General features: G+C 45.0%; 1 protein-coding gene across 1 annotated transcript in view; it reads left to right on the forward strand.

Annotated features, from left to right (window-relative positions):
* LOC143961258 (complement C3-like) overlaps positions 1–20,506 on the forward strand; it is a 189,214-nt gene that overhangs the window by 42,379 nt on the left and 126,329 nt on the right. The window contains exons 6-8 of the mRNA XM_077470491.1: positions 14,141–14,223; positions 15,298–15,385; positions 17,904–18,006. Coding sequence (XP_077326617.1) covers positions 14,141–14,223; positions 15,298–15,385; positions 17,904–18,006 — 274 coding nt within the window. The remainder of the gene's footprint in view (positions 1–14,140; positions 14,224–15,297; positions 15,386–17,903; positions 18,007–20,506) is intronic.

Here is a 20,506-nt window from a genome sequence, read left to right on the forward strand (position 1 = left end):
AACAGGTTCAAACAGCCTTTTTACATAATGAAGAGGATTAACCCCTTAGGTTCCACAGTGATGTCGCGTACACACAACCGGTTTTTCCATCAGAATAAACTCTGACGGTCTTTCCGACAGAGTTCCACTGAAACGGACTTGCCTACACGCGATCACACCAAAGTCTGTTCCTTTAGCCCTTGTACACACGGTCGGACATTTCCGACGGAAAATGTCCGATTGGACCATGTTGTCGGACAATCCGACTGTGTGTGGGCTCCATCGGACTGTTTCCGTCGGAATATCCGACGGACAAAGTTTTAGAGCTGGGCTATAAAACTTTCCGACAACATGATCCAATCAGACTTTGTCCGATTGTGTGTAGAGAATTCCGATCGGACAAAGTGTCAAGCATGCTCAGATCAAATTCCTAGACCAAAGCTATTGGCTACTAGCCTGAACGTAGTCCCGTCGTAACCAAATAACGTCATCACGTTCCGTACGATCGGATTTTCCGACAACTTTGTCTGACCGTGTGTATGCAACACAAGTTTCGGACAAAATCTGTCTGATAAAATCTGAAGGATTTTGTTGTCGGAATGTCCGACCGTGTGTACAAGGGCTTAGAATGCAATGATGTACGATGGGACTAGAAAAAGGAAGTTCAATAGCCAGTAGCCAATAGCTGCCCTTGCGTTGTTTTTGGTCCGTCGAACTAGCATGCAGATGAATGGTTTTCACGATAGGAATTGATTTTGTCTGAAAGATTTAAAACATGTTCTTTTTCTAGGTCTGTCAGAATTTTTTCGACAGACCTAGAAATTTTCGACTATCCGATGAAATGATTCCGTTGGATCTTTTCTGCTGGAAAGTCTGACCGTGTGTACGCGGCATGAGTATAACAAGCATGCTTTACTGCATATACAGACTCATTTTACTGGGTTTAGTAACACTTTCATGTTATTCAATTTAGAGAAACAAAAGGGTTTAAACATCTGTTGTTGTTTTTTTTATTGCCAGCTGTGCCCGACTTTGGGAAGATTTCCCTCAATTCATTATTAACAGGGTTTAGACATATAATGGGCAAGCGAACATATTCCATAACTCCTACTATATTGGCACAAATACAACAAAAGAAAGTGACGGGTCCTATGAAGGTATGCCCACTAATAATATAGATTAAATGCCTCTCACCATTATTGGGTGTTGCTGCCGTAGCCAAACAGACTGAGCATACAAAAGAAGGGGGGGGACCCCAGGTAAGATTACCAAGGGAGAAAGCGGCTACTGGGGCAGCAAGGGGCAATAATAAACGCTGATAAAAATTACAAAACAGTTTATTCCGTCCAAAGTTGAGAGATAAAAAAACATATACTGTGGCGCAGTGTCCTCCAGACAGTGCTGTTCACAGCCAATCAGTGGCTCTCTACCGCGGGATCAACTGTGTCCGATCACAGCTGATCATGGATATAAACAGGAGCTGGTTATCAGCACTCCTTTCCTCGTGCTGACAGTGTGAGGAGAAGAGAGCCGATAACCAGCTTGTTTAAAAAGGATATCTACTATCATAATGAGGACACCGATTACATCAGTGTCCTGATTATCAGTGCAGTCGCAACAGTGCTCCCCAGTGCTGCCAATCTGTGCCCACCAGTTCTGCCAGTCAGTGCCCATCGGTGCCCCCTTTATCACTGTCATCTATCAGTGCCACCTACCAGTGCCCATCAGTGTGGCCTATCAGTGCCACTTATCAGTGCCTCCTCATCAGTGCTTACCAGTGCCACCTCATCAGTGCAGACTATCAGTGCTCATCAGTGCCGCCTTATCAGTGTCCATCAGTGCAGAGTGCAGACTATCAGTGCTCAACAGTTCTGCCTCATCAGTGCTCATCAGTGCAGACTATCAGTACCCATCAGTGCAGAGTGCAGACTATCAGTGCTCAACAGTGCCGCCTCATCAGTGCCCATCAGTGCAGACTATCAGTACCCATCAGTGCAGAGTGCAGACTATCAGTGCTCATCAGTGCCACCTCATCAGTGCCCATCAGTGCAGACTATCAGTACCCATGAGTGCAGAGTGCAGACTATCAGTGCTCATCAGTGCCGCCTCATCAGTGCCCATCAGTGCAGACTATCAGTGCTCATCAGTGCCACCTCATCAGTGCCCATCAGTGCAGAATATCAGTACCCATCAGTGCAGAGTGCAGACTATCAGTGCTCATCAATGGCGCCTCATCAGTGCAGACTATCAGTGCTCATCAGTGCCGCCTGATCAGTGCCCATCAGTGCAGACTACCAGTGCTCATCAGTACTGCCTCATAAGTGCTCATCAGTGCAGACTATCAGTGCTCATCTGTGCCGCCTCATCAGTGCCCATCAGTGCAGACTATCAGTGCTCGTCAGTGCCACCTCATCAGTGCCCATCAGTGCAGACTATCAGTTACAATCAGTGTTGCTTCATCAGTGCATATCAGTGAAGGAGAAAAATTACCTGTTTGCAAAATATTTGGTCTTTATTTGTATATTTAGCAAAAAAAAAAAAAAAACAGTGGTGATTAAATAACACCAAAAGAAAGCTCTATTTGTGTGAACAAAATGATAAAAAATGTTGTTTGGGTACAGCGTTGCATGGTCATGCAATTGTCATTCAAAGTGCAAAAGCGCTGAAAGCTTAAAAAAATTGGACTGGGCAGGAAGGAGGTGAAAGTGCAGGTATTGAAGTTACTCACGTTTGTGAGTTGAAAGAAAAAAAGCACCACAATGCATATGTTCAGCAGCTGGGTGTTAAGACCCACTTTTATTGCTCCGGTTATATGCATTACATGGTCGGGAAGAGGTTAACATATTAGCTAGTCTTCAAAAGGAAAATTTTGTGAAAATTAAGTGTGAATACTACATCCTGGACAGATTTGGATACAAAAAAAAATTGCAGACAATATCAGAGATGGCCATAAATCCTAGGATCTGTTGAAGTGTTATGCCCCATACACACGATCGGATTTTCCCACAACAAGCGTTGGATGTGAGCATAGTTGCCAACATTGTAAAAAAATGTATATTGACACTTTTTTGGCTGTAGGCGGAGTCTTATTATAATTAGGGGCAAGGCATGCATTTGTAAGTATGACATAGTAAAAAAGAAAAATGTGGTGCAGGAAAAATGGGCGTGGTTTACATGAAATAGTGGGCGTGGTTTATATGGGTGTGGTTCACGTGGGGGTGTGGTTAGAGTCTGAGAAGAATGAGAGCTGGAGAAAGAAAGGGGAAACGAGGGAGGGAGAGAGAAAGAAGCAAAGAAGGAGGGAAGGAGAGAGAAGGAAGGAAAGAGGGATGGAAGGACAGCAGGTCCAGATTCTACACCACAATAGAAATGTGTATTCCAGAGTTTAACAAATCAGCAGATAAAGATACTCCAAACACCTGGTGTTAGCGCTTCAATCATCCCAGCACCATGGTTGTTGTGGTGTCAGGATGATTGAAGCGCATTATTACTATTATTGTATTGTAATATAGAATGAAATCATTCAAGGCACCATAATCCAGAATCAGTGGGACCCCTGGGCATGTCACCTGCAATGTCCGTCCTTGCATCAGGTGCCCCCAGCAGAGTTTGTCCTTACATCAGTTGTCCCTAGCGGAGTGCTTCTTACATCAGGTATCCCAGCGGTCAGTGTTCCCAGCGGGGTGCCTCTTACATCAGATGTCCCCAGCCAAGTGCCTCTTAAATCAGTGCCCCCAGCGGAGTGCCTCTTAAATCGGTGTCCCCAGTGGAGTGCCTCTTAAATCAGTGCCCCCAGCAGAGTGTTGGCTGCAGACGGAGTGTTGGCTGCAGTCTAGCTGCATCTTTGCCTATTCCTCATGTTCAGTGGAGAGGGGTAGGGCCGATCAGTGCAGCTAACCCCGGCTGGAGAATTGTGAAGAGAGAAGCCAATTCATTGGCTGCACAGATCGGCCCCTCCCCTCTCCACCGAACACAAGGAAGGAGAGGAGATGTAGCTGATCACAAGGGGAAAGCTCTCGTGATGGCGCCGGCGGCCATTTTGTTGGAGCCAGAACTGCTGCAGAGCCAAACATTCATGTTTTTCCATGGACAAAAGGCAAAATCCCAAATTGGGACTGGCTCCAATCGGGACAAGGGTCCCAAAATCAGGATTGTCCCGGGAAAATGTGGCCTGTTGGCAACTATGTGTGAGCTTAATCGAACATTTGTTGTCAGACTTTCCGCCAACAAATGTTGGCTAGCAGGTTCTCAAATTTTCCACCAACAAAGCGTTGTTGGTAAACTTTCCGATCGTGTGTGTAAGTCCGTTGCACAAAAATTCACACATGCTCGGACTCAAGTATGAGCCGGAAGCATTTGGTCTTGTAAAACTAGTGTTCGTAATGGAGATATCACGTACGTCTTGTATGTCACTACGTTCGTAATTGTTGGCCAACATTTGTGTGACCGTGTGTATGCAAGACAAGTTGGAGCCAACATCCTTCGAACAAAAATTCACGGTTTTGTTGTCGGAAAGTCCATGTGTATGGGGCATTAGACAAAATAAGCTGACTGCCGTAGTGGCCCTATTCAGTAAACAGTGCAAGGTGCAAAGTGTAGAAAGTAGGAACAACTAATCTGAGTTATCTTCTCTCTACAGATTAGACAACAATGTGGCTTTTAATTCATAGCTATTCATAGCTTCATAGAATTGCATTTTTGCACTTTTGTTATTTACTAAGCTCCAATCATCACAATCTAGTTGGGTTGATCCATGTTTGAATTGGTGTTGAATGATCACTTGGAAGAGAATGTTCAAGGATTAGTGAGTGCAACTGAGCGACGGAAAAGCCATGTGACATTTAAAGGGGTTTGTGTGTCTAGTAAACGTGTGACTGTTTGGGCCAAGATGTAGCGAGTAGAAACTGGGTAGTGGAAATATGAAGGTAAGAACGCAATGCAACTGTACATATTTAGTAGTTGTCATCCCAGCACCAAAAAGTACAGTAACCCTCAAGGGTTATTTAATTTCACTTCCAAACAGTAAGGTAAGTTTGATGCAGGTTCAGGTTAAAAGTCCTCCGTTCTTAGAGTAGAGACCAAGTGAAGTATTCCTTCCTAAGGTCTGAAGCAAGTCCCTATCAGGGGAACCTCTGCAAACACTGGTCAGTTCTTCTTATGCCAGATACACATGATCAGACTATCTGGCCGTGTGTGGGCTCCGGCGGGCTTAGAAAGAAGTTTTAACTCAAAATTGTCCGCCGGACTCGGCAGTCTGGCGGACAATCCGCCCGTCTGTGTGCTAGTCCGCCGGACTTTTGAAATGAACGCACTTGCCCACACATGGAGAATAGTCCGTTCATTTTGAATGCGGCTCCAGGTAGACGGGCCTAGCGAAGGAAGTGAATGTCGCCACCTCCATCGGTGAGATTGACACCTCACTGGCCCCGTCACCTGCTATGGACTTAAAGGGGAAGCCCTACGCTGAAAAAACGGCATATCAGACCCTTATCCGAGCACACAGCCTGGCTGGTCAGGAAAGGGGGTGGGGACGAGCGAGCGCACCCCCCCCCCCCCTCCTGAGCCATGCCAGGCCACGTGCCCTCAACATAGGGGGGTGCTTTTTTACTAGCGGAGGAGCCCGGCTTTCTTCTTCGTCATCACCGCCGCCGTCCGGGGGTCTTCTTCCGACTTTGGGGGTCTTGTCCCCCTCTTCGGGGTCTAGCGGTGGCGCGGTCTTCTGTCGCCGCCGCCTCTTCTTCCGACTTCAGGGGTCTTGTCCCCCTCTTCAGTTCTTCTTGCCGGGCCTCCGCTTTCTTCTTCCAGCTATCTTACTAGCGGTGGCCCGGTCTTCTGATGCCGCTGCCACCTTCTCTTCTTCTTCCTTGAGATGTTGACTTGACGCTCTCTCTGGCCGCAATGACAGGAACGCATTGTCAGGGACAAGGTGCTTTGGGGTGGGGGGGGCGCAGGGCCCCCCCTTACCCAAAGCACCCCCCCATGTTGAGGGCACGCAGCCTGGTAAGGCTCTGAAGGGGGGGGGGGCGCTCGCTCGTCCCCACCCCCTTTCCTGACCGGCCAGGCTGCATGCTCAGATAAAGGTCTGATATGGGCCTTGGGGGGGACCCCCACGCAATTTTTTCGGCATAGGGCTTCCCCTTTACGTCCATACCAGGTGACGGGGGCCAGCGAGGTGTCAATCTAGCCGATGGAGGCGGCGACATTGACTTCCTTCGTTAGTCCTTTCTACCTGGAGCAACGTTCAAAATGAACAGACTTTTCTCGTGTGTGAGCAGGTCCGGTTGTGTGTGGGCAGGTCCGCTCGTTTGGAGAGTCCGGCGGACCTCCGCTGCAAAATTCGGCGGTTTGTCCGCCGGATAGTCCGATCGTGTGTACGTGGCATTACTTTCACAAAACTACCCAAACCATATATGATACCTAGGCTTCTCAGAATCTCCTGGGCTTCTACACAATCCCAGCTATACGGGTGAACCCTTTCCAGGGTCCAGGTTCCTTTTCCAGAGTCTTCCTGTCCCTGTCTACACTTCCCACTCTGGACCCCTTGGTGACGCGCATCTGTCCCAAAATGGCTGGCAAAATCTCGTGAGAACTATGTGTCAATGCTTGATACAGGCTTTCCAATATGGTGCCCGGAGTCCATGGCAGAGGACAAATTAGTACTATGCTGGGCTCCTTCTAGCGCAAGTAGTAGACATCAGTCATGTTGCTACTCTGTTTAACTACTTAAGGACACTTTCACCCCCTTCTTGCCCAGGCCATTTTTCAGCTTTCAGCGCTGTGGTTCTTTGAATGACAATTGCGCGGTCATGCAATACTGTATTAACATTAATTTTTAATAATTTTTATCACACAAATAAAGCTTTTTTTTTGGTGGTATTTAATCACTGCTGTTTTTTTTTTTTCCAAAAAAAAAGAAAATGACTGAAAAAAATAAAAATATTTTTTTTTTCTTAGTTTCAGTCAGTAAATGTTGTAAATAAGTAATTTTGCTCCTTCACTAATGTGCGCTCATGAGGCTGCACTGATGGCCACTGATAGGCTGCATTGATGAGGTAGCATTTATGGACACTGATGACATGCCACTTATGGGTACTGATTAGGTGGCACTAATGAGGAGGCACTGATATGCAGCACTGATAGGCAGCACTGATGATCACTGATAGTGGGCACTGATAGGTGGCACTGATGGGCACTGATAGGTGGCACTGATGGTCAGCTCTGATGAGCAGGCACTGATGGGCACTGAAAGGCAGCAATGATTGACATCACTAATGGGCCCTGATTGGTGTCTATGATTGGCACTGATTGATGTCACTGATGGGTACTGATGGGGCTTTACTGTAATCAGGGCACTGATGATCAGTGCCCTGATTACCTATCCTTGGCTCCCCATGCAGGGAGATGTTGCTGATCGTCTCTCTTTGCCACATACTCTGTCAGTGTGAGGTGAGGAGAGCCGATTACCAGCACTTCCTCATTTACATGTGACTGTCTGTGATTGGACACAGCCGATCACATGGTTTAAGAGCCGCATCATCGGCTCTTTGTAGAGTTTGGGGTTGTGCTGCATCCTATGCATACTAGCTCATTATGCCTTTGTCTTGCAGGTTGTTTTTTTCTTTTGTCCTGGGGTTTACAACCACTTTAAGCGTATCTAAAGGTTTGTTTTTTTATTCCTGTTTTGCTTAAAACAAACATACTTACCTCCTCTGTGCAGTTGGTTTTGCACAGAGTGGCCCGATCCTCCTTTCTGGGGTCCCCCAGCGCCGATCCTGGCTGGAGTGTCCCGTTGGAGAGCCGTTCTCCCTCGGGGCATCCATGCGGGTACGCTCCCATGTCCAGCTGCTGCGTCTATTGACACAGACAGCAGGACTCGGCACCGCCCCCACGTCATTGAATTTGATTGACAGAAGCGGTAGCCAATGGCTGCACCGCTATCAATCTATCCAATCAGGACATGAGACACTGGCTGGAGCTGGTGTGCATGTGCCCGTCGTGGGAAAGACCGGGTTTCAGTAAGTAAAAGGGGGTCTCTGGGGGGCAGCTGCATCACAGGAGGTTTTTCACCTTAATGCATAGAATGTGTTAAGGTGAAAAACCACGAGGGGTTTACAACCCCTTTAATACTGCTAAACGATTGAAGGGATTCAACAATCACAGGATAGCTGTATCACTTCCTAGCAAAGAGAATCCAATAGAGCAACATTTAGCAGAAACCAACCTGAAACTCCTGCCTGCAAAGATGGCTGCCATTTCCTTTAATAGCCAGAAATGGTTCTACTGTGCCCCTTTCTGGTTTAGCTTCACTTTGTTTAAGGAGCCTGACTTTTCCTGACTTTAAGGCTGAACACCAGTTCTTATTCTAATTAAATAGTTACCTGCTTGGACAGCCATGATCATGAGGCTTCTCCTATTAGGCAGGACTTATTTTAAAGCATGACTCAAATCAAGTTTGTTTTTGTTGCAGAAAAAGTGGAAAAGAACTGGCAACTGTGCCATGTTTTTATCAATGTGTAGCCACCAAGACAGGAAGTGAGCAAAAGTTCACTTGATGACGCTGATCTACTAAAGGAATTTAGAGTGTTCCTGGGAGAAACTATGTATGGGTATGTTGTGCCGCCAGAGGGCGCGTGCCTGCTGCACAGCAGGCGACCCGATGCACGATCGCCACCGGCCACACGTGATTGCGGGCACTAGAGCCAGCACAGGTATTTTTGTGTGTAAAAATCCCTGTTCTGTCAGGGGTGAGGAAACATATTGTTTGTTCCTACTAAGTAGGAACAACGATATGTCTCCCCCCTCCCAGTCAGTCCTATGCCCATACAGTTAGAACACACAGAGGGAACACGCATTTAACCCCTTGATTGCCCCCTAGTGTTAACCCCTATCCCTACTAGACATGTGCATTCGTTTTCGTCCGAATGCATTTTCATCCGAATTTCAGCTATTTTCGTTTTCGTTTTGACAAACGATAACGAAAGCACAGAATCCGAAAAACGAAAGATCCGACATAAATAAATGCTTTATTTTCGTTTTCATTGTTACAACAGTTCGATATAGAATAAGAGATTCGACATGACTCTGACAATAACAATCTGTCTATAGAACCTGTGGTCGAATGTGCCTAACCTTACTTCTATTAGTCCAAGATTATATAGAGAAAATATTCGACAGAGAAAAAAGATTTGACAGAGAGAAAAGATTCTGCAAGTTACTGTCCTAAAAAGTGTTTGGGGACCCGGGTCCTGCCCCAGGGGACATGTATCAATGCAAAAAAAAGTTTTAAAAAACGGCCGTTTTTTCAGGAGCAGTGATTTTAATAATGATTAAAGTGAAACAATAAAAGTGTAATATTCCTTTAAATTTCGTAGGGGGGGGGGTGTCTATAGTATACCTGTGAAGGGGCGCATGTTTCTGGTGCTTAGAACTGTCCCTGCACAAAGTGTCATTTAAGAAAAAATTTGACGTGGGGTTCCCCCTAAATATCCATAACCAGACCCTTCAGGTCTGGTATGGATATTAAGGGGAACCCCGCGTCAAATTAAAAAAAAAATTTACGTGGGGTTCCCCCTAAAAATCCATACCAGACCCTTTATCCGAGCACGCAACCTGGCAGGCCGCAGGAAAAGAGGGGGGGACGAGAGAGCGGCCCTCCCTCCCTCCTGAACCGTACCAGGCCACATACCCTCAACATTGGGAGGATGCTTTGGGGGTCTGTGACCCCTCAAAGCACCTTGTCCCCATGTTGATGAGGACAAGGGCCTCATCCCCACAACCGTGGCCGGTGGTTGTGGGGGTCTGCGGGCGGGGGGCTAATCAGAATCTGGAAGCCCCCTTTAACAAGGGGACCCCCAGATCCTGCCCCCCCTGTTTGAAATGGTAGGGGGGTACAAAAGTACCCCTACCATTTCACAAAGAAAGTGTAAAAAAATAGTTAAATAAGACAAACACACTTTTGAAAAATTTCTTTATTAAAAAAAAAAAAAAAAAAAAAAAAGATTCCAGCGGTGGTAATCCACTCTTGCTATCCAGCGACGGACGGTCATCTCTCCAGCGATGGCTCATCTCATCCAGCGCAGCGAATCCATCCTTCTTCTGTCTCCATGGAGGAGACACTGCAAGGATTCCGGCGGCCTGACGTTTCTTATATACGGAGGGCGGGGCCACCCATCACCTGACCCCGCCCCCCTCTGACGCAAGGCCAAACCCAGGGTTCCCTGTGACGTATGGGTGACCCCGCACCCCTCTGATGTAACACAGGCAGGTTTCCCCTTACCATTTCAAACAGGGGGGGGGGGGGGCGGGATCTGGGGGTCCCCTTGTTAAAGGGGGCTTCCAGATTCTGATAAGCCCCCCGCAGACCCCCACAACCACCGGCCACGGTTGTGAGGATGAGGCCCTTGTCCTCATCAACATGGGGACAAGGTGCTTTGAGGGGTCACAGACCCCCAAAGCATCCTCCCAATGTTGAGGGCATGTGGCCTGGTACGGTTCAGGAGGGAGGGGGGGCCGCTCTCTCGTCCCCCCCTCTTTTCCTGCGGCCTGCCAGGTTGTGTGCTCGGATAAAGGGTCTGGTATGGATTTTTAGGGGGACCCCCACGTCAATTTTTTTTTTATTTGACGCGGGGTTCCCCTTAATATCCATACCAGACCTGAAGGGTCTGGTTATGGATAATTAGGGGGAACCCTACGTCAAATTTTTTCTTAAATTTGAGGCAGGGTTCCCCTTAATATCCATACCAGACCTGAAGGGCCTGGTAATTGAATTTGGGGGACCCCCATGCTTTTTTTTATTTTTTATTTTTTATCAATGACTTTCAATGAGTGTTCTCTGTATTACGGAGCCGACAATTCATAATAGCTGCGAGTGATTTTAAAGGACTTTTTTTCCTGCATAAATGACACTTTGTGCAGGGACAGTTCTAAGCACCAGAAACATGTGCCCCTTCACAGGAATACTATAGACAACCCCCCCCCCCCCTACGAAATTTAAAGGAATATTACACTTTTATTGTTTCACTTTAATCATTATTAAAATCACTGCTCCCGAAAAAACGGCCGTTTTTAAAACTTTTTTTTGCATTGATACATGTCCCCTGGGGCAGGACCCGGGTCCCCAAACACTTTTTAGGACAGTAACTTGCAAATTAGTCTTTAAAATTAGCACTTTAGATTTTGAACGTTGGAGTCCCATAGACTTTAATAGGGGTTCTAAAGTATGCTATATACTAGCTCCATCGAATCTTCTTTATACATTTGACAGACACCATAAGCCTTCTAAGACAGATTCGACCGTAATTCATGTGGATTTTCGGATGAATGCAATTTTTGAACGAAAAACTAAATAAATAAAAACTAATTTCGGGAGTAACTAAATAAATTAAGTTTTCAGACGAAAACGAAATTCCGAAACGAAATATTTTACTCTGCAAATGTCTAATCCCTACCAGTGACATTTACACAGTAATCAATGCATTTTTATAGCTCTGATCGCTCTATTAATGTCAATGGTCCCAAAAATGTTTCAAAAGTGTGCGATCTGTCTGCCACAATGTCGCAGCATCGCTAAAAATCTCAGATCACCGCCATTAGTAGTAACAAAAAAAATGCCATAAATCTTTCCCATAGTTTGTAGACGCTATAACTTTTGTGCAAACCAATCAATATACGATTATTGCGATTTTTTCCCCAAAATTATGTAAAAGAAAATATATTGGCCTAAACTGATGAAGAAATTTGTTTTTAAAAACATTTTTGGGGATATTTATTATAGCAAAAAGTAAAAAAATACCGTTATTTTCTTTAAAATTGGCGCTTTTTTTGTTTATAGCGTAAAAAATGATCGAATACCACCAAAAAAATCTCTATTTGTGGAAAAAAAAAGAACACAAATTTTGTTTGGGTACAACATTGTGTGACCATGCAATTGTCAGTTAAAGCGAAGCAGTGCGAAATTGATAAAAGTGCTCTGGTCAGGAAGGGGTAAAATCTTTTGGGGTTGAAGTGGTTAATAAATGTTGTGAAAATTTACTTTGCAAATAATACCCAATAACAGGTAAAGAAAATTAAAAGAAAAACAGGATGTTTGCTTGAACATGATTGGATGATTGAAGTCAGCACAGCTTTCCAATATTCACCAAGCAAAGTGTATATTCCCTTGCAAAATGAATGTTCTCAAAATCATATTTTATACCTACACCCATACATCTATGAAACAATGGGGTTGATATACTAAAGGCTGTGCACTTTACAGAGTGCAGTTGCTCCAGAGCTTAGTAAATGAGCAAAGGCTCTGCTAACGTCCATCATCCAATCATGTTCAAGAAAAAATTAATTTTATTTTCCTTGCACATGATTGGGTACTCTTTGCAAAGTGAAGCTTCACCTCATTTACTAAGCTCTAGAGCAACTGCACTTGCAAAGTGCACAGTCTTTTTTTTCCTTTAGTAAATCAACCCCAATGCTTCCATTGTGAATACCAACCTTTCTCAACCAAGGTTCCTTTGAAGCCTGTGGTTCCTCCAGAGGTTTCTAGGGGTTCCTTGAGCAATGAACAGTTCCAGTAGAGCTGGAGTCGGCAAGCCACCGATCACGATTGAATGGTCGGTCGAAGTGAGCCGACAGTGATTGGTTACTAGGCAGTCCTAGCAGCCAATCATCAGCTTGTTATCTCAGGCAGCTCCTGCTCCTGCCTTCCACCCAGCACTAAGTCACCTCCTGATCTCTCTGCTGTACACACTTTGGCAGGCAGGAAGTGCGCCCTACACAGCGTAGTGTGCATGTGGGAGGGTGATGTGAAGGGGCCAGAGAAGATTCTGTTGGAGGGGCTACAGAGGACACTACAGAGGGGAACAGGGGGGTTGGATAGGGATTGCGATGTGAAATGGACAGAGGACTCTGCTTTGTGGGATGGGGAGGCAGAGGGGCAGAGGACATTTTGTGGTGGGCAAAGGGCACTACAGTGGAGGGGGAGTGTGATATGAAGGGGGCAGAAGACAGTGTTTTGGGGGGTAAAGGACACTACAGAGGGGAACGGGGGGGTTGGATAGGGATTGCGATGTGAAATGGACAGAGGACTCTGCTTTCTGGGATGGGGAGGCAAAGGGGCAAAGGACACTTTGTGGTGGGCAAAGGGCACTACAGTGGAGGGGGAGTGTGATGTGAAGAGGGCAGAAGACAGTGTTTTAGGGGGGTACAGGACACTACAATATGGGGGTGATGTGAAGGGGGGCAGAGGACACTTTTTTGGGGGATACAGGATACTACAGTGAGGGGCTATGTAAAGACTGTAGAGGACACTGTGTGGTGGAGTACAGAACACTATGTCTACATCTATGTCTGTTTAATGTAAGCTTTTATTTTTTTTAAGGGCGTCCCCTAGTAGCCTCCTCCAACCCCAACCTCCCAAGGAATTTTGCTTTCCTCCATGTTGTCCAGGTAGATCTCAACCTCTGAGAAGTTGCCTACCCCTGCAGTAGTGAATACATTATATCTTTAAATCCAAATGTGAACTATGCCTTACAATAAATATGAACTAAGAAATATAACAAAGCAGAATGCAAAGTGTGGTGATGCACAAGAACTACTAAAGCCTTGTACACACGGTCGGAGAATCCGTCGGAATGCGTCTTATCGGACCGTGTCATCGGATAATCCGACTGTGTGTGGTATGCGTCAGACTGATTCCGTCCGAATCTCCGTCGGACCCAATTTTCCAACATGTTGGAAATATTTTCCGACCAACTGGTTCGATCGGACATACTCCGATCACGTGTAGAGAATTTTGATCGGACCAAGTGCCACGCATGCTCAGATCAAATTCCTACATCAAAGCTATTGGCTACTAGTCCCATTGTAACGAAATTACGTCATCACGTTCTGAATGATCGGATTTTTCGACAACGTAGTCCGACCGTGTGTATGCAACAGTTTTGGACAAGATCCGACGGGCAAAATCCGACGGACAAAATCCGACGGATTTGGTTGGCAGAATGTCCGACCCTGTGTACAGGGGCTAAGAAATGTATCATACCATAAGCCAAAATCTGGTTCCCAGAGGCTACCGCTCTCTGAACATCATTGTTGTTGGGCCACAATTAATCAGCCCACAAGGTCCCTGCTCAACCCTGTCCGTATTTATAGACTTATGTTTTTTTTGCAGTGAGGGAATATGGAAAATCTCCTGCAGATTCTACATGGCTCCTCAAGAAATCTTCAACACAGAGTTTGAGGTCAAGGAATATGGTGAGTACATCAATGTTAACAATCAATTATTTCATATAAAATGTATTTAAAGGTAAAAAATATGCTTTTTTGTCAAAACCAACACTGATATTCAGATGCTGAGGTGTTAAGCCACAGCTGAATTTATTTCTCAGGGGCGTCAGTGGGAATGGGGGTAGCATATGGCAATACCTACAGAGGACATAGACCTCTTGCCCAGGGCTTTTCTTTACTACTCTCCGATACTATGGGACAGGGATTCCCAACTCCACCCACCAAAGTCTTTCTTTAATTATGAATATTACTGAGGGAGTCTGTCTATTTTCCACCTATTCATCAGAAATACGTTATTCTCCACTCACATTATATATACCTGAATCTGTTATTTTGCATTCAGTGCTGAGCAGTCTAATTGAGAATCAATTCTTCTATGGGACAACGGTAGGGTTAAGTTCTCCTTAAAAGTGCAAAAGTTCTTAAATGCTAACATACAGTTCTTTCCACAATCTTACATAATTGGGTATATAAAGAGTAACTGAAAGGCTTATATCTTTCCTGGAGAAAATGCAGATCCAAGCTCAGCTCAGTTCGGCCAATTGTCTAGGCACTTGCCATATGACCTCTAAAGAAGAGCATTGGCCAATCTACTCTTTGATTCTTGCTATTACCGGAGATCACATACATGTTAAGCACTAGAGGGTACTGGTATTCAGTTAAGTTGTCATTGTAGGTTATTTTTGGTTGTGCTCCCATAGATCAAATACATAGCCACCTCTACATAGGTTGAATAAAGACACAAGTCCATCTAATACAAACAATTGAAAAAATAAATACATAGAAAACTTCCATATATAGAATCCTATACCCACAGATGTTCCAGAGGAAGCCAAAAACCCCTATAAAGCACAGCCCAGTTTGCTCATGGGGGCTGGGTGGAGAATTCCTTCTAGATTCTCCAAGATAATCAGATATTTCCTGTACCAACAATCTCTGATGTTGTTACTTAAACTGTAAATGTTAATATCCAGTTGTATCCTGTGAAAGAAGTATTGAATGTCAAGTTATTGTAATATGTATACATTCTCTTGTTCATAGTTCTGCCAAGTTTTGAAGTCTTGTTGGAGACTCCTCAGAATCACTACTATGTGGATGACAATGACTTTACTGTGACCATTACAGCAAAGTGAGAACCTTTATTCATATTTTTTGCCCATACATTTTACAATGCCTGTAAAATCGAATTAAGAATGTAATGTGAATCTAAAGAGGACTAACAGCTTAAAGTGGAACAATAAAAAAATACTAAGACTCTTCCACCCTTCGGTTGGGCGCTCCATCATGTTTTTACACTTTGAGTGGTTCTGGTTACCCACCAAGGGGAAAGGGATAAAAACTAGACTGCTCTCTTATAAATACAAGTGATATCGAATAAACAATTGACAATTGCGCAAAAAGTCCATAATATATGGTTCAGCTAAAGTGCTCAGTGCAAATGAATACATAATGAATTTCCCCAGGAAAGTAAAAATTATGAATGCTCCAATTTGTATATTTAATATAGATATGCTCTAGGGGATAAAAATACATCCTGGTTGTAGGATGAGCCTGATTTTTTTTTGGAAGGAGCAGGAGTAAGATGGCAACATTATTGTATATATGTGAGAAAGGATTTGTCCGGGCATGTGAACCCTAATGACATGAGACTTTGCTGACGAAACACATTGGGTGGGACTTCCAGGACGCATCACTTCTGGTTGTTGGAACACAGGTAGAGGTTCCATTTCTATGCTTATACATGCCTGAGTATTTTTACATTGATGAAAGTGCATTTTTATATATTGTTTAAAACTGGATATTACTACACTATGAGAGGTTCCTTTACCTTTTCCACTTGCGATTGGGGTCTGTGTATGGTGAGATCCAGTAGTCCATGTGTACAGGATACTATCAACTGAATGAGAACCTGACAGCTGTATATGGGAATACTCATTGGGGGTGTCACCCTTTTTATCACAAGTGGATGTATTCATTTGCATGGTCTTTTTTTTGTACAATTGTTGAATGTGTTTATTTGATATCACTTGCATTTAAAATAGTGCAGTCATCCCTTTTACATCTTTGGCTTAATTATGCTGGAAGACGTGCAGCTCTTTAATATTTACATATTTGTTTTATTGATTACGTAACAGGTACACATTTGTTTTTCCATATACTTCAGGTCACATTCACTATTGTTTTTGCACAGGTGTAGATTATAAAATTTAAACTCACCAAGGGGAGCCTTGCTGTACTTGAGCGGCCTTTCCAGTATATTTTCTCTTTTTTATCGAACTAATACACTTAGAAGTCCCAGTGCCGCTTATGCCGCGTACACTATCCGGCTTTCCGAACAAGCGGACCGGCCCACACATGACCGGACTTTTACGGCGGACTAGGTGTGGCGGACAAACCGCCAGACTATGGTGGGAGTCCGCTGGACTTTTGAAATGAACGGACTAGCCCACACACGGAGGAAAGTCCGTTCATTTTGAATGTGGCACCAGGTAGACAGGACTAGCGAAGGACTAGCGAAGGAAGTCAATGTCGCCGCCTTCGGTGGACTTAAAGGGGAAGCCCTACGCTGAATTAATGGTGTGGGGGTCCCCCCAAAGTCCATATCAGACCCTTATCCGAGCACGCAGCCCGTCCGGTCAGGAAAGGGGGTGGGGACGAGCGAGCGGGGACTCTCGGATTCCAATAAGCCCCCCACCCGCAAACCCTGACAACCAAAAGCCAGGGTTGTTGGGAAGAGGCCCTTGTCTTCATCAACATGGGGACAAGGTGCTTTGGGTTGGGGGGCCACAGGGCCCCCCTTCCCCAAAGCATCCCCCATGTTGAGGGCACGCGGCCTGGTACGGCTCGGGGGGGGGGGGGGGCGATCGCTCATCCCCACTCCCTTTTCTGACTGGCCGTGCTGCATGCTCGGATAAGGGTCCGATATGGACTTTGGGGGGACCCTCATGCTGTTTTTTCGGCGTAGGGTTTCCCCTTTAAGTCCATAACAGGTGATGGGGCCAGTGAGGTGTCAATCTCGCCGCCGAAGGTGGCGAAATTGACTTCCTTCGCTAGTCCCGTCTACCTGGAGCCACGCTCAAAATGAACGGACTTTCCTCCGCGTGTGGGCAAGTCCGTTAATTTCAAAAGTCCGGCGGACTAGCGCACAGATGGCCGGATTGTCCTCCGGACTGCCGAGTCCAGTGGACAATTTTGAGTCAAAACTTCTAAGTCCGCTGGACTTTTAGAAAGAAAAAGTCCGCCAGAGTCCACACAAGTCTGCCGGATAGTCTGATCGTGTGTACGCGGCATTAGATATACTGTTGGGAGACTAGCATTAACACAGCAGTATTTGGTTTTCTAAATTCACTCTGTAGTATCATTTTGTTACCTATTATTCCTGCCAGTAGATTTTTTTCTTTTTTTATATTGAACTTCCTGTACCAGGGTGGCAACACTGTTTGTTTTACAGTGCAATCACACAGCAGTGTTGTCACCCTGTGGACAGTATCCTTTAAACGGGCTTAAACAATGTCAATAAAAGCTGACTGTTGCAATTACCCCCCCCCCAAACACCACCACCACCACCAGAGTAATATCATTTTTTCATACCCTGCACCTTTTACTTTTGCTGACCATCAATGCCTAACAATTTCTTCATATCCTAGTTTTCTGCATGGGAAGCCGGTGGAAGGTTCTGGATATGTGATGTTCGGAGCAATTGATAATAATGAGAAGAAGAGCTTTCCTGACTCTCTTACCAACATTACGGTAAGAGCAATGAACATCTATGGCTCAGAAAGTACAATCAAGAAGATATCTATGCTTTATAGGGTATGGCCGAGAAAGAGAGAATTCTACTCAGGATGAATTCCTTAATTTTGGGAAGGAGGGAAGGCAGTAAAGTGGAGCATGGGGTTCATGGAGCCCTCTCGTCTGTTCTTCACTGATGTTCAGAGATCTTTTTTGTCTCTGCTATGACTGCCCTGAGTGCCCCATATATTCACACATTGACTCTATTGCCCCTTACACACAATCAGACTTTCCGACAACAAAACCGTGGATTTTTGTTCGAAGGTTGTTGGCTCCAACTTGTCTTGCATACACACGGTCACACAAATGTTGGCCAACAATTATGAACATAGTGACGTGCAAGACGTACAGATATCCATTACGAACGCTAGTATTACAAGACCAAGTGCTTATGGCTCGTACTTGATTCCGAGCATGTGTGGACTTTGGTGCAACGGACTTGTGTATACACGATCGCAAAGTCCGACAACAAAGATTTGTTGGCGGAAAATTTGAGAACCTGCTAGCCAACATTTGTTGGCGGAAAGTCCGGCAACAAATGTTCGATGGAGCATACACACGGTCAGACTTTCCGCCAACAAGCTCACATCCAACATTTGTTGTCGGAAAATCCGATTGTGTGTACAGGGCATAAGGGTTCTGCACAGGAATTATAGCAACAGCTGTGTTAGTGGTGGGGGGGGGGGTCATCTCCTTCCAGGGTGGTGGAAAGACCCTATGCCTACTTGAACCAAAACAGGAAAAAAACTGTTCTGAAATAAAACCAGGCAAAGTATAGGGTACTTTTCTGGTTACTGGAAAAATTAATACAGTACAGACATGATAAATTCAGGGAATGTTAAACTCAGATTTCATAGATGTACTGACTTGATTTTAAACAAAATGCTAGCAGTTTTCAGCAGACTTTCCACAAATTTCAAGTAGTGCTGAAGCTTACTGCTAGCAGCTTGTTTAACCACTTGACATATATATATACAGTGGTGTGAAAAAGTGTTTGCCCCCTTCCTCATTTCCTGTTCCTTTGCATGTTTGTCACACTTAAGTGTTTCGGAACATCAAACCAATTTAAACAATAGTCAAGGACAACACAAGTAAACACAAAATGCAATTTGTAAATGAAGGTGTTTATTATTAAAGGTGAAAAAAAATCCAAACCATCATGGCCCTGTGTGAAAAAGTGATTGCCCCCTAAACCTAATAACTGGTTGGGCCACCCTTAGCAGCAACAACTGCAACCAAGCGTTTGCGATAACGTGCAATGAGGCTTTTACAGCGTCCTGGAGGAATTTTGGCCCACTCATCTTTGCGGAATTGTCCTAATTCAGTTACATTAGAGGGTTTTCGAGCATGAACGGCCTTTTTAAGGTCATATCACAACATCTCAATAGGATTCAGGTCAGGACTTTGGCTAGGCCACTCCAAAGTCTTCATTTTGTTTTTCTTCAGCCATTCGGTAGTGGACTTGCTGGTGTGTTTAGGATCATTGTCCTGCTGCAGAACCCAAGTTCGTTTCAGCTTGAGTACACGAACAGATGGTCGGACATTCTCCTTCAGGATCTCTTGGTAGACAGCAGAATTCATAGTTCCTTTTATCATGGCAAGTCTTCCAGGTCCTGAAGCAGCAAAACAGCCCCAGACAATCACACTACCACCACCATATTTTACTGTTGGTATAATGTTCTTTTTATGAAATGCAGTGTTCCTTCTACGCCAGATATACTTGGACACACACCTTCCAAAGAGTTCCACTTTTGTCTCATCGGTCCACAGAATGTTGTCCCAAAAGTCTTGGGGATCATCAAGATGTGTTGTGGAGAAATTGAGACGAGCTTTGATGTTCTTTTTGCTCAGCAGTGGTTTTCTCCTTGGAACTCTGCCATGCAGGCCATTTTTGCCCAGTCTTTTCCTGATGGTGGAGGCATGAACGCTGACCTTAACTGAGGCAAGTGAGGCCTGCAGTTCCTTGGACGTTGTTGTGGGGTCTTTTGTGACCTCTTGGATGAGTCGTCGCTGCGCTCTTGGGGTAATTTTGGGCGGCCGGCCACTCCTGGGAAGGTTCACCACTGTTCCATGTCTTCGCCATTTGTGGATAATGGCTCTCACTGTGGTTCGCTGGATTCCCAAAGCTTTGGAAATGGCTTTATAACCCTTTCCAGACTGATAGATCTCAATTACTTTCTTTCTCAATTGTTCCTGAATTTCTTTGGGTCTCGGCATGATGTGTAGCTTTTAAGGATCTTCTGGTGGACCTTACTGTGTCAAGCAGCTCCTATTTAAGTGATGCCTTGATTGTGAACAGGTGTGGCAATAATCAGGCCTGGGTGTGGCTAGAGAAATTGAACTCAGGTGTGGACAACCACAGTTATAGTATGTTTTAACAAGGGGGGCAATCACTTTTTCACACAGGACCATGATGGTTTGGATTTTTTTTCACCTTTAATAATAAACACCTTCATTT

This window comes from Lithobates pipiens, unplaced genomic scaffold (assembly GCF_037356315.1).
Source record: "Lithobates pipiens isolate NorthernLeopardFrog02 unplaced genomic scaffold, aLitPip1_a1.2 Scaffold_8, whole genome shotgun sequence".
In the NCBI taxonomy this organism is placed as follows: domain Eukaryota; kingdom Metazoa; phylum Chordata; class Amphibia; order Anura; family Ranidae; genus Lithobates; species Lithobates pipiens.